This window comes from Diabrotica virgifera, chromosome 5 (assembly GCF_917563875.1).
Source record: "Diabrotica virgifera virgifera chromosome 5, PGI_DIABVI_V3a".
In the NCBI taxonomy this organism is placed as follows: domain Eukaryota; kingdom Metazoa; phylum Arthropoda; class Insecta; order Coleoptera; family Chrysomelidae; genus Diabrotica; species Diabrotica virgifera.
In genome coordinates, this window is record NC_065447.1 from 177718922 (window position 1) to 177734823 (window position 15902).

The 15902-nt window shown below is 31.7% G+C and overlaps 1 protein-coding gene across 2 annotated transcripts in view; it reads left to right on the forward strand.

Annotated features, from left to right (window-relative positions):
- The window catches only part of LOC126885226 (uncharacterized), a 74821-nt gene that overhangs the window by 5665 nt on the left and 53254 nt on the right, over positions 1–15902 (forward strand). Inside the window, exon 1 of one of the 2 annotated variants that reach the window (XM_050651689.1) lies at positions 4028–4161. The exons of the other annotated variant lie outside the window; for it this stretch is intronic. Coding sequence (XP_050507646.1) covers positions 4101–4161 — 61 coding nt within the window. The 5' untranslated portion in view covers positions 4028–4100. Of the gene's footprint in view, positions 1–4027; positions 4162–15902 lie in introns of those variants that run through there. 2 annotated transcript variants of the gene reach the window in all.

The window sequence follows — 15902 nt, forward strand, 5'->3', positions numbered from 1 at the left end:
ACCTTCATATTTCACCCAAAAAAACTTTATGATACAGTAAAACAATACTGTAAATTTCATTAAGATCGGTTCAATAGATTTTGCAAAATAAATTTCGAAATCCAGCTTTCGCAAAAAAAATTCATTTTTTCAAAATGTTACAGGACCGAAAATAAAGCAGATAGCAAGTTGAAACTTTTTTTGCTTATAAAAGTGTACTGTACCTTTCATTTGCAATTTGCAAAATTAAAATCGATTAATTACCACGGCGTCAGGAAATTTTTTAAATAAACATTAATTTTTGGTGCTACGCGCTGGGCAGCGGTGTTCGATTCATATATAAGTTGATTTCCACCAACATTTTTTTTAATCTTTATCTAATATATTATTTTCTTACTCCAAATTTTGTTGTATTTTAATATTTTAATTCCACAAAGATCAAACTAATTTTACTATTGTTTGTGAAATATTGTTTAAACAATTGCATATATTTAAAAATAATAAACTTTTATTCTCTAAGTTAAAATATATGAACAAAGAAAGTTTTTGCTAATAAAAGTGTTATTTCAAAGGATAGAATATGTGTTTTTATTTTGCAATAAACAAATTTATTTATTTACATCGAAATGTAATAAAAATTAAAATGTATCAATCATTATCAAAGGTCATTGGAATGACCAATCAGAGCAGACTATCCGCTGTCCTGCGCGTAGCACCAATAATTAATGTTTATTTAAAAAAATTCCTGACGCCGTGGTGTTAATCGATTTTAATTCTGCAAAATTGCAAATGAAAGGTACAGTACATTTCTATAAGCAAAAGAAAATTCAACTTGTTATCTGCTGTATTTTCAGTCCTGTAACATTTTGAAAAAATGAATTTTTTTTGCGAAAGCTGGATTGCGAAATTTATTTTGCAAAATCTATTGAATCGATCTTAATTAAATTTACCGTGTTATTTTACTGTATCATAAAGTTTTTCTGGGTGAAATATGAAGGTCCTAAGTGTAGCATAAATGGTTTAAAAACGTAAAATGCGAATACTTGTTTTTGTATGTTTTTTTCGCAATCATTGCTATTTTGTAACAAGGGTGACTATTTTTTAAATTTTTAACCAATTCTATATTGTAGGAAATTTATATACGCAACTTTTATGTTAGTACAACTTTTCTCGGAAATGAATACTTTTAAAGTTATAATCAAAAAACGAAGAAAAAATCGAATTTTTCGTTAATTTTTTGACATTTTGATTATTTAAACAATGTTCCGGACCTTTTTGAGAGGGAGGATAACTCAAATATTATTATTTGATTCATTTTCAAGCAATTTCTGCAAAAAAATTTGAGTCACCTCTCAACGTCCAAATGTACTAATATTTTTACAGATGCGCCCTGGTCTATATATCCTTATTAAAAATGTGTTCATATTTGATTTTTTTTCTTCTGGCACATATCGGTTGGGAATGTTGAATTCGGTGATCGGTGATCGGAAATCGCTGATTGCACCAAGTCCTTAGGTTATGGAGTCAGGAAATATGTTGCTTTCCCGAACCTGTGTTATTCAAAAATTATCCTTTGATCTTCTTCTTCATTCCTTTTAATATGCAAAATACGTTTTCTATCTTCGGTATCATCTATACAGTCATTCCAGTGTTTCTTAGGTCATCCGATCCTTTTAAGACCTATTAGTAATTTGTCTGAAGATATTCTTTCTATTCTGTTTTGCGCTATTCTATTAATATTTTTATTTTCTTCAATTCTTCCTTTTTGTATCCATGTGTTAACTAAAACGATTTTACACTGTCTTTGAATGTTGTCATTTCTTTCCTTCTCGTATAAAGTTTTGCCTTCTATTGCCTTGTACACTACAGTCCTCTTATCTACATCGAGATATTTATTTTATCATATCATTTAGACTGCCTACTACTTTATTAGCTTTTATAACTTGCTAGCTTGAATTCTTACTTCATTTTCGGTGTTACTCGAGCTTAAGGTACTAGTACACTTTAGGAGACCAAAAACAATAATTTTTTTCAAGAATTTTTTTTTCTCAGAACCTTTATAAAAAATGAAAATAAAACTTTTTACATATTAATATCTAATAGTCTAAGAGCTAGAGCCGAAAAATCATCGTCATAAGTAATATGGAGTTTGGCATGTGAAATGTGTCTATTGTATATTGATAATTATGACCCCTATCAGGCTGACACGTCAGTGGATACAGGAAGTAGCAATAAGGGATGAAAGGGGAAAGTAAGTGTAGTCATTAAAGGTTTTCACCTCCTATTTTGTTAAACCTCCATAGATTTTCATGAAAATTGGTGACTAGTTAGAACATACCTCAAGAAATAAAACTGATTTGGTGCCAACTTGCACTTTTACCCCGGGGGTGGATACCACCCCTTCTCGGGAGTGAAAACTATTTTATTAAAAATAACCCCACAAATCGATAGAGGGACAAAGTTTAAGTAAAATTTGTTATATCATGTTATTAAAATAAATCAATAATTTTTGAGTTATTAAAGATAAAAGATTTATCTGTTTAAGAGCACATGCGTGAAGGTACGGATAACAAAAAGAACATATTAATTACTTTTATGTTACTAAAATATTATTTTTATATTATTTCGATATTATAAATTTAGCAAAAATGTATTGAAATATGTCAAATGTACCCATTATTGGACACCCCCAATTTCTGAACATATTCAGTTTATATTGATAGAAAAAATTCAATTAAATATCGAAATAATATAAAAATAAAATTTTACTAACATACAATTAATTAATATGTTCTTTTTATCATCCGTAACTTCACGCATGTGCTCTTAAATAGACAAATGTTTGATCTTTAATTACTCAAAAAGTATTGATTTATTTTAATAACATATCATAAATTTTACTTAGAATTCGTCCCTCTATCGATTTGTGGGGATATTTTTCATAAAATAGTTTTCAACTCCAGGAAGGGATGGTATCCACCACCAGGGTAAAAGTGTGAGGTGGCACCAAATCAGTTATATTTCTTGAGGTATGTTCTAACTAGTCACCAATTTTCATGAAAATCTATGGAGGTTTAACAAAATAGGAGGTGAAAACCTTTAATGACTACACTAACTTTCCCCTTTCATCCCTTATTGCTACTTCCTGTATCCACTGAGGTGTCAGCCTGATAGGGGTCATAATTGTCAATATTCAATGCACACATTTCACAGGAAAAACTCCATATTACTTATGACGATGATTTTTCGGCTCTAGCTCTCCGTCTATAACTCTTAGAGAGTACAAAAAAATATATATTTTTTCATTTTTGCGCGTACACTAATATTATAGAGGGCGCAAAATTCGAGGCCCCGAAAAATGATGGCGGACAGTTAATCTCAGGATTGGGATATCTGAAGCAAACAAAAAATCGTTTCTTACATAACAATTTACCACAATTTGACAAAAAATAAAATATAAATATTTTTTAACCATGAAAAACTGAATAAAAAGCGATATTTTCACAAAATTTTTTCAAATTTCCCTAAAATGTTTTTTTTGCTGAATTTTTTACTAACGGTAGGAAATTGTCACATAGGAAACCTTCCTTTTTTAAATGCCGCACGATTTTTTTATTTCAGAGATCCCAATCCTGAGATTAACAACTGTCCGCCATTGGAACTACTTTTTTTTGAGGCCTCGACTTTGGCGCCCTCTACAATATTAGTGTACGTGCATAAAAGAAAAAAGATATATTTTTGTATTCTCTAAGAAATAGATATTAATACGTAAAAAGTTTTATGTTCATTTTTAATTAGGGTTCTGAGAAAAAAAATCTTGAAAAAATGACTATTTTTGGTCTTTTAAAGTCTACTAGTATCTCTATCTCCGTTTCTAGATATTTGAAATTTGTTGTTTGTTCTATCACTTTTCCGTTAACTTCCAATTTACATCGTATCGGTTCTTTACAGGTGGTCATATATTTTGTTTTTTTTAGATGCTACGGTCATATTCAGACTTTTCCCTTTTGTGTTAAAACGATGAAAAATCTTCGAAAACGATGAAAAAAAGTTCGTCTTCATTTTGCGCTACCAGAACAGCATCGTCTACCTAAAATACGTCCACTCTTACCTAACCCATTATGATATTAAATAGAAATGGGCTTAGTGAATCACCTTGTCTGATCCCGCTGTATACTTTAGGTAATGGGTTCTTTAAATTACCTTATTTACTTGCGCTTTAATTATGTTTTCTCTATAAATTTCTTAAATTGTTATGGTTACTGCTATACGCAATTCTGTATTATAGTGCGTCCGCTATAACTTTTCCCATGCGGTACGATTCATTTTCATTCAAATTAAGTCAAAACGGAAAATGAAACGTACGCCGATGTGTGTAGTATATAGTTAACAGTTTACAAAACGTATATATACATCGACGTTCGTTTCAATTTATGTTTTGACTTAATTTGATTGAAAATGAATCGTACCGCATGGGAAAAGTTATAGCGTACGGACTATATCTACTATTCAATTTTTTTTGTTAATTATACACATAGGTACCTACATATATTATGTATACATATGTATATGTATCCATCTCAGTATATTATACTGAGTTTTTAGCATAATGAAATGTTTACTTATCAACGGATTTCGTTTGGTTAGTTACTAAGATAATCAACTTCAAGAAAATTTTTGAATTTCGGGATGATAAATGTTGAAATTAGTTTTAATTTAACATAAATAATACAATTTTCTATTTTGTGCGGTGTAGCCACAATTTTACTTTCAAATTAAGTTTATTTGACTTTTCAATTTTTATTTCGGTAATGGCCTCGAAATATAAAATTAAATAAATTTTGTTTACGTTTTGCTTGGTTTTGTTAACTAATAATGTTTTACTAATAACTTTATTTTATATGACTGACTCATATTGACAGTTCAGACATTATATTATATATTTTATTAGATGGCTTTAAAATCATACTGTCAATATTTTTGAAGTGCGATCCTGGGACGACTTTATTGGAAGATAATACATTATATCTTAGCAAGAATACTTACCATGTCGGGATAGTACCGCTATCAGGAGAATTTTACCATTATGATTTTTCTGAGGGTATTTTTAAGTTAAAGTTATAACATGCCGATGTTTCATGTAATCGAATCAACTATCCTCCGAATATAGGTCGATCTGCACCCATATGCTTTCCGGATGAAACATTTTTTTTATTAAATTTTATACATAGACAAAAAATACGACTTGCATTGGTTGCCTATCAAACTCGAGTCATAGCTATCACTAAGGGGAGCCGTAGGGGTTGAAATTAATATTTCAAGCACATTTTTTTTTTGAAAGTATGGTAGAATTATTTTATTGTTACATTAAATAAGCATATTCAGTACAATTCATAGATTATTCAAGAAAATATTGAAAAATAAGCCTCCGGTGGCAAATTTTTAAAGGCACCTCAAAAAACAATGAATTTTGCGATGGACATCAAAACTCATCATTGGATCATCGTAAGCAAAAAATTCAAAAATATTTTATTAGGCTATGGGTTTTACGAGGTAACGTATTCGAGTCTTTTAGTTTTATCGACTTTTGACTTTTTGATATCACTCAGAACTCAAAACAACAATTTTTTTTTTGCAAAAAGGGTGAAAATTAACATATCTATTATTGTTAAACAAAAAATAAGCATAAGGAATGTCTAAAGAAAATATATACAAAAATCCAGGTGGGTCTGTCAAGTTGTTTTTGAATTACAATGTCGACACACTATATGAAATAAAGCAGTTTTGGGGAAAACGCGTTTAAAATATTGTCAACTTTTATTTTTAATTTCTCTTTATGTCTGTCAAATCGTTAAGTGATGCACACTGGAATATTTTTTTGAATCGCGGAGTAATTTACAAAAGAAAATGAGAACAGTTGTTGACCGTTGTTCACTACGTTCAAACGCGCTGGCACCAATCTGCTGCAATGCGAGTCGAAGGTAGGGATATTCAACATTATCTCCCTACCTTCCTACCTTCGACCCGCTTTGAAGCAAGTTCGCACCAGCGCACTTGAGCGTAGGGAGAAAAGATCAACAGCTGTTCTCCTTCTCTTTTGTAAATTACTCCGGGATTCAAAAACATTCCGGTGTGCTTCACTTTACGGCTTTACAGACAAAAAAGAAATTGAAAATAAAAGTTGACAATACTTTAGAGTCGTTTTCCTCAAATTGTTTTTTTAAAGGTTGAAGTCATTGCATCCCAAAAACCCGTGTTGAGCTGCCCCCCCCCCCCCACTTGCAAAAATTAAAAAACAAATAGCCCTGATTAATGAGCTATTTATGAGCTCTCATATTCCGCGAATTAAAAATTTTGAGCTCGTTCCACTGAGCAGGAATTTAATATTTAATGGGGGGGCTGAGTCAGCCCCCGCCACTACTTAAAAATAGGAATATTGAATCGATTTTTGCGGTAGAATTACGACCTATTTATGAGCTCCTGAAATGATATAGCTTCGATTTTTGAGCTCATCTCCTTCACCCCCAAACAACCCTTTAATTGATTTAACTTAAGAGAAAAATGCTGAGAAAACTTTAAATATATCGTATTGCGGATATAATTCCTACACTTTATATATTCTAAGAATAAACTATTAAATCACGTGCATTTTGATTATTGAGCTACAACCACTTCGCAAGAAAACTACCCCAACTTCCCGGCTTAAGAGAGAGTTGTAATAAAAATATGTACATTAAATTAATTATTTGGCGACTACATATCATTTAATAATTTATGAGCTTTCAAATTACGCGGATTTAGATCAGTAAATTGCAATGTATTTTGTATAGTGCAGTCACTGAAGGTAAAAATCAACGATTACCTTCAATTTCGGTGAACCTTCATCGATTTTCACGAAAATGGGTTAGTGGTTAGAGGATACCTCAAGAAACAAAGGTGACATGTTGCCACCTTGCGCCTTTACCCTGAGGGTGGATACCGCCCCTTCTCGGGGGTGAAAATTATTTTACAAAAAATAATTGCACAAATCAATAAAAGAACAGATTATAAGCATCATTTGTTGTATAAAGTTGTGTAAAGATTAAAAATTTTAATTATTCGTGAAAAAAAAATGCATGTTTTGAAGCGGTTTTTTGTAAATCACTGAAAAACTGTAAGTTTTTACAAAAAAGTTAATAGTAGTTTAATTCGTATAGCTTATATTCTAAGAATAAACCCTTAAACCACGCGCATTTCGACTATTGAGCTACAATTTGAGTTGTACTTAAAGTAAAGTAATGTTGGAGTTATTATTTTAAATATGATTTAAAAAAATCTAAATTTTTCAAATTTTCGTAAATTATTTGCTTTTGATAATAACTCCAACAATACTCGATACACGTAAAAAATGATAGATAACGAAATTTGAGTTTTTTTTATTAGCAAAGATTTTACTTGTCTTTTGATTTCTGTATGAATAAAAATAACGAAGATAGAAACGTTTAAGCCTAAAATTTACTACGAGAACAATGTAACAGAAGCCCTTTACTATTATCCTAAAAAAATAAAGTAGTATTTGAAAGATTAAATGTAATACAGTTTTATAGCTCTTGAAATTACCTTTCAAATAGTTGGATGTGCCTGATATCATAAAAATTAACAGAATTATTAAAAAAAATTCATTTTTTCGAAAATTTTTGGAGCATAAATTTTGATGCTATCAACTTTTTCTGGAGCTCATTTAATAGGTATTTCTAAGTACTTTGAAAATATTTAGTAAGTGTTACATAAAATGCATCTCATTCCCGTTATTTAAGCTTGAATCCTGAGATTTGAATATTCGCAGAAAAAATATATTTTTAAGTAAGCAATTTATTATATTTTCTATTAGCTTAAATTTTAGTGATGAAAACTTTTTTGTAAAAACTTACAGTTTTTGAGTTATTTATGAAAAATCGCTTTAAAGCATGCATTTTCTTTCACAAAAATTAAAATATTTGATCTTTAATAACTCAAAAAGTATTGATTTATTTTAATAACAATATATAACAAGTTTTGCTTAGAATTTGTCCCTCTTTCGATTTGTGGGGTTATTTTTAATAAAATAATTTTAACCTCCGAGAAGGGGTGACATATACCCCAGGCTAAAACGGCAAGCTGTTATTGTTAATTTTGTTTCTTGAGGTATCCTCTATCCGCTCACCAATTTTCGTGAAAATGAATGGAGATTTACCGAAATCGAAGGTCGTAGTTGATTTTTACCTTCAGTGACTGCACTATAGAAAGAAAATTGCAATTCAATAATTGAGATACGTATATTTTGCGAGCTCATAAATTATTAAACGATATGTAGTCGCCAAATAATTAATTTAAATTATTTTAAGTACTACTCTCTTTTAAGCCGGGAATATGGGATGGTTTTCTTGCGAAGGGGTTGTAGCTCAATAGTCGAAATGAGCGTGATTTAAGAGTTTATTCTTAGAATATAAGCTATACGAATTAAACTACTATTAACTTTTTTGTAAAAACTTACAGTTTTTCAGTGATTTACGAAAAACCGCTTCAAAACATGCATTTTTTATAAATAATTAAAGTCTTTGATCTTTAATAACTTAAAATGTATTGACTTATTTTAATAACTTTATATAACAAATGTTGCTTATAATTTGTCCTTTTATTGATTTGTGCACATATTTTTTATAAAATAATTTTTACCCGCGAGAAGGGGCGGTATCCACCCTCAGGGTAAAGGCGCAAGGTGGCACCATCTCACCTTTATTTCTTGAGGTATCCTCTAATCACTGACCAATTTTCGTGAAAATCGATGAAGGTTCACCGAAATTGCAGGTAATCGTTAATTTTTACCTTCAGTGACTGCACTATACAAAATAAATTGCAATTTACTGATCTAAATGCGCGTAATTTGGGAGCTCATAAATTATTAAATGATATGTAGTCGCCAAATAATTAATTTAATGTATTTTATTACAACTCTCTCTTAAGCCGGGAAGTTGGGGTAGTTTTCTTGCGAAGGGGTTGTAGCTCAATAATCGAAATGCACGGGATTTAATAGTTTATTCTTAGGATATATAAGCTATAGGAATTATATCCGCAATACGATATATTTTAAGGTTTCTCAGCATTTTTCTCTTAAGTTAAATCAAATAAAGGGTTCTTTGGGGGGTGAAGGGGATGAGCTCAGAAATCTAAACTATATTATTTCAAGAGCTCATAAATAGCTCGTAATTCTTCCGCAAAAATCGATTTAATATTCCTATTTTTAAGTAGTGGGGGGGGGGGCTGTTGTTCCGTTGTTTTGATTTCTGAGTGATATCAAAAAGTCAAAAGTCGATAAAACTAAAAAACCTCGACAGCGTTCCCTTAAATTTTTTTGTTTACCATAATCCAATGAGGAGTTTTAATGTCCACCGCAAAATTAATTGTTTTTTGAGGTGTCTTTATAAATTTGCCACCGGTGGCTTACTTTTCAATACCTTTTCAATTACCTTGAATTTTTTGTTGAATAATCTATGAATTATACTGAATATGCTTATTTAATTTAAAAATAAAATAATTCTACCATACTTCCAAAAAAAAAGTGCTTGAAATGTTGATTTCAACCCTTACGGCCCCTCCCTTAAGGATAGCTACTCGTACGACACGATTTTGATAGGCAACCCATGCAAGTCGTGTTTTTCTATGTATGAAATTTAATAAAAAAGTATTTCATCCGGAAAGTAGATGGGTGCAGGTCGACCAATATTCGAATCCCGTACTATAAAGTTCCAGGACAGAAGCTCAAAAATGTTGACAATATTATTTTAACGTCATCTCCTTTGAATTGTATAATATGTCTGAACTGTCAATATGTACCGGGTGTCCCAATAAGAACGGCTCTCGGCCATATCTCAGGAACCGTTTATAATACAGGTTTGAGGAAATAGTATATTACTTTATGAGGCGGAGAAGCATGACTTTTCTTGACGCGCCCGATATTACGCGCCGAACGAAGTGAGGCGCGTAATAGAGGGCAAGTCAAGAAAAGTCGCTTCTTTGCCGAATAAAGTATACTATTTTTTCTTCAAACGTAGCAATTTTCAACCATAAATAGTACAATTCATACGATATTTTTACTCGAAATTAACTGTGACAACTATCAAAGTCGTCTAGATGTTAGAAATTAAAATAATTAAGTCGTCGGTGGGATTTGCGTCTCCCGGGTTACAGTTGTTTGACAGTTGTTTGCAAATATTAAAGACAGCTTATTGTTGTTGCAACCGCAAGCGCAAATTTAGTGCGAAAATGGAAAACCTAAACGAAATTGAGTCCGCGGCTAATGATGCAGTAGCATGTTTGGGGCCCTCCAAGTCCGGAATAAAGTATCGGTTAGCGTACAAACACTTCCAAGAGTGGTGCGATACAAGAGGACTACGGCAAGTTACCGAAGACGTTTTACTGGCATATTTTAATAAAATGGAAAATGAAAATAAATGGAAATCTTCTACAATGTGGTCACGATACTCTATGATAAAATCCGAGTTAGTTATTAGAAAAAATGTGGATATAAGCAAATTTTTAAAGTTACGTGCCTTTCTGAAAAAGACAAGCGAAGGATATACTGCAAAGAAGTCTAAAGTTTTCACTAAAGACGAGTTTGATAATTTTTTGTTTGAAGCGCCAGATAAGTTGTATTTAGGATTAAAGGTAAAAAAAATTATATTGCAAAGCATGTAGTATACTCTACTAAATTATAAAAATATTTCAGATTATTTTGTTAATTGGGGTTACCGGCGCCTGTCGATGCGACGAAATGGTAAAAATGAAGACTGTGGACATTGAGGATAAAGAAAATGTAATAATTATCAAAATCCCAGACAGTAAAACACGACAAATTAGATCTTTTACGATAATTGGTCAAAACTACATTAAACTGTATAAAAAGTATGCATCACTGCGGCCTGAAAATTTCACAGAAAACCGATTTTTTATCAAGTACCAAAATGGAAAGTGTTACCGAAGCGTCATGGGAATACATTCGATCAGCGCAGTAGCCCAAAAAGTAGCTAGTTATTTAAATTTAAACGATGCAAGCGCATACACGGGTCACTCTTTACGACGAACTTCAGCAACACTTTTAATTGATGGAGGCGGAAATCTAGAATGCCTCAAACGACATGGGGGCTGGAAATCAAGCACGGTTGCCGAAGGATATATAGAGGATTCAATAAGAAATAAGAACGATAATGCTCAAAAAATTTTAAACCCTCATGATTCGCCAACATCGGGAATGATTGCTGAAAGTTGTGCTCGACCATCAGTATCATCAACAATTACCAATGCGTATCAAGAGTCGGGAAAATTTTTGCACGGTTTCAATTTTGAAAATGCCTCATTAACTAATTGTACTTTTAATATTACTATAAATAAAAATGATGTTTAATTGTTGTTAATGACATTTGTATTGTTGCTTTGTGACATGTTTCATATTGTTGCCATGACAACATTTTTCCCTCCGCCGCGCGTAAAGAAATGGGAAAAAAACTGCTGCCGGCGGAGACATCAAACTGACAGGATCAAGTTAGATAAGTAATGTCATCATTATTTGACGTTTGAAGAAAAAAATATTTATAACAAAAGTTGCCTCGGGAAAAGCCTGGAAATTATTTTCAAAATTGTGGGTCCACCTTAAAGGGCGTAATTGAATATCAAAAATTAAAAAAAAATAAATTTACAAAATTTGCCTAATGAAAGAGCACTTTAAATCCGATCATCGTATTATTTATACAATTCTGCGCATATTTGATTTCATAAGTTTAAGTCAACCTTTGTAAATAAGAGGTAGGGGTGAGTGGGAACCTTTTTATGGAAAAATGGCTATAAGTCCGCTTCTGCTAAATCGAATTTTGCAAACTTGGTCTTGTCGAAAACAGCTCTTTTTCGTCAATGTAAGCGTTATAATTTTGAACCAGCTTACTAAGTAATATGCCAGCTAGGAGGCGTTATTTATGTTTTTTCAGAAATCTAGTTATCTTTGAAAAATATTAAACAAAAGTATACATTTTGAATCTTATATTACAAAATAAGACCAAATTAGCAACCCAATAGCGAAAACCGCATGTCGATCCCTTTTTGCTATCTCGAGATATCTTACGAAACGTGTGAATTTAAAACATAATTGTTATTGTTACCGGTAAAAGAAGTTAAGGAAAAGTAGTGTGCTATGGAGAAAACAAAGAAACATTTTCCAGATGTCAACGTATATAATAGGGCTTTTCAACGCTTCTCATTTGTTTCGGGCCTGTGTCATATGTCGTAAATTACGGTATATTAATATTATACACGAATTATACGACATTATGACAGAGGTTCGCAACAAATGAGAAGCGTTGAAGAGCCATATTAATTAAAGCAACAATAAGACAAACAACATTATAAAATATGACAAAAAAATAAAAATAACTATTTAGTGACGACCTAAATGTTCAAATTGTTGCCTATCATTTTCATTTGACTCTTTCAAGAGTAAATTGAACAGCAGTCTCAATTTTTGCTCTCGAAATGCTTTGAATGGCGTTTCATATTATCTGGATCATGTTTTCTCGAGTAGTGTAGTAAGTGCTTGCATCGAAAATGATGGGCAACAATTTGAACATTTAGGTCGTCACTAAATATTTGTGTTTATTTCTTTGTTATAGTTTATAGTATTCTTTGTTTTATTGTGGATTTAATTAATTATATTTATATAGGATGTTCAGAAACTCTCCCGACAAACAAAGACTGGAGATTCTTCAGATAATTTTAATACAATTTAACACAATTCACCTAGTCCGAAAATGCTTCCTAAGGGAGATAGACCTCTTTGAAGATGGCGTCTTGAAATTAGTTTCTTTTAAATATCTCCAGAACACTACTACAGTTTTAGAAAAACGAAAACGGGCACTGTTATTTATCTTCTACAGATAAATGAAATACATCAATTATGAATTTCTAGTACCGGTCATAGGCGCCCGTTCTGGGTAGGGCAACGGTTATTTTATCGTATAACTTTTTTAAGTTTAACTTCTAAGCATATTTTATACTGGATTATTAAATTGTAAGGTATTTTAGAATTAAAAGGTACTCTTGCTATAAGTCGGTAGAATGCACCGTTTTCTAGAAAAATCAATTCGAAAATTTTTCGTTTGTTGTTGCATAACGTTCTTGTCTTAAATTTTTAAGCATTCTTGACACTTGATTAAATTATTAGGTATTCTAGTACTAAAAGTTTTAAGACGGTAAAATACAGCGTCTTTTTTTGAAACAAATTTTCAAATTTTTTTCAAATTCAATACACGAAAAATTTTCAAATCGATTTTTCTCGAAAACGGTGCATCCTACCGCCTTAAAGAAAGAGTACCTTTTAGTACAAGAATACCTTACAATATAATTATCCAGTGTCAAAAATGCTTAGAAGTTAAAAACAAAAAAGTTATACGATAAAATACTAGTTGCCCTACCCAAAACGGGCGCCTATGACCGGTACTATAAAGGCGCAATCGATGGAATCGATTTATCTCTAGAAGATAAATAAGCGTAACAGTTTTCGATTTTCTAAATAACAGAGTTCTGGAGATATCAAAGAAAAACTAGTTCTAAGACGCCATCTTCAAAGAGCTCTAGCTCCCTCAGGAAGCATTTTCGGATTAGGTAAATTGGGTAAAATTGTTTTAAAATTAAATGAAGAATCTCGAGTCTTCGTTTGTCGGCAGAATTTCTGGACACCCTGTATATGTTAACATCTGGAAAATGTTTTTTTGTTTTTTCCATAGCACACTACTTTTCCTTAACTTAGATTACTGGTGACAGTAACAGTTATGTTTAAAATTTACACGTTTCTTAAGATATCTCGAGATAAAAAGAAGGTATCGACATGCGGTTTTCGCTATTCTATTGATAATTTAGTCTAATTTTGTAATACAGGATTAAAAATGCATACTTGTATTTAATAAAGAATTAAATAACGCCTCCTAGCTGGCATATTACTTATTAGGCTGGTTCGAAATTATAACTCTTACATTAAGGAAAAAGACTGTTTTCAACAAGACCAAGTTTGCAAAATTCGATTTGGCAGAACCGGACTTACAGCCTTTTTAGATAAGAAGATTCCCACTCACCCCTACCTCTTATTTGCAAAGGTAGACTTAAACTTGTGAAATCAAATATAAGCAGAAATTTATGGAGAATACGATGATCGGATTTACAGTGACCCTTCATAAGGAAAATTTTGTAAAATTTAGATTTTTTAATTTTTGATATTCAATTACGCCCCCTAGCGGTAGACCCACAATTATGAGAATAATTTCCAAACTTTTTCCGAGGTAACTTTTGTCAAAAAATTTTTTTCTCAAAGCTGTACTATAAACGGTTCTGAGATATGGCCGAGAGCCATTATTATTGGGACACCCGGTACATGTATCTATCAGGATGGAGTTCATGCTTAAAAAAAATAAATTATTGTTCATTTGCCATTATTCTTTAGGTTTCTCGACTTAATTACATTGAAAATACTTTTGAGATTAACCAAAGAGGTACATTAACCATTAGAGGTACATAAACCACAAGGCGTAACTTTTTAGCAGTTACAAAGAAAATAAGTTACTTGTTTTTTTTAATGAATTAGAAGAAAATACTACAATTATTATTAATTATGTTCAATTCTAAGTATAGGTATGTTCACTTGATATTTCTATGTATTTTTATAAAAAAATTATTCTAATAGTACGTAGGTAGCGCTCAACATTAACTATCTTGTGGTATATAATTGAAACGTATTCCTTTATCATTACAGTTGACGTAACAATATTTCATGCACTGCTTCTTTATTAAATCATGGGTACAGTTTAATTAATTGGTCTAGTAAAGCATTTAATTAATGTTGCTTTTATAAACAAAACCCTCTAAACTGCCCATTACCATTTGTATAAAAGAGCGACAAACATAGTATAGGCCCAATATACAATAATTTATTTTTGATAGACGGATACGTGAAGAAACCGAAATATCCGATAATCAATTTGGCTTTATGCAGGCAGATCAACAACAGATGCAGTTTTCATTGTAAGGCAACTGATGGAAAAATACAGAAATAAAGAGACCAACGCTCGTATGGTATTCATTGATCTTGAGAAAGCATACGATAGAGTTCCTAGAGAGATTCTGTGGTGGGCACTAAATAAGAAAGGAGTTCCTGGCGAATATGTAAAGATTGTGAGATATATGTATGAGGGAGTAACTACTAGTGTTAGGACAGGTGTGGGAGAGACTGATAAATTTCAGGTGAAAGTAGGATTGCACCAAGGCTTGGTGCTTAGTCCTTATTTATTCTCATTAGTTTTGGACCAGATAACAGCGAAACTACAGGGTAGCATTCCGTGGTGCCTAATGTATGCTGATGATATAGTGTTAGTAGGAAATAGTGAAAGAGACTTAGAACAAAAACTGGAACAGTGGAGACAAGCTATGGAGGAAAAAGGTTTAGAACTTAGTAGGACAAAAACAGAGTATTTGGAATGTTCATTTAAAGATGGAGTTACTACAAATAAAATGGTATCTTTGGATGGTGAACGGATTGTAAAATGCAATAGTTTTAAGTACCTACGATTGGTATTACAGATTAATGGAGAAATAGATGGAGATGCATGCAGTAGAATTAGGGCTGGATGTATGAAGTGGAAAGAAGCGGAAAGAAGCGAGTGGTGTGTTGTGTAACAGAAAAATTCCAATGAAGCTGAAGGGAAAATTCTATAAAACAGCCATAAGAGCGGCTATGATGTACGGAACTGAATCTTGGGCAGTGAAAAAGAAAGAGGAACAACGAATGTATGTGGCGGAAAAGAGAATGCTTAGATGGATGAGTAAAGTGACAAAGAAAGATAAAATTAGAAATGAGTATATTAGGGGAAGTC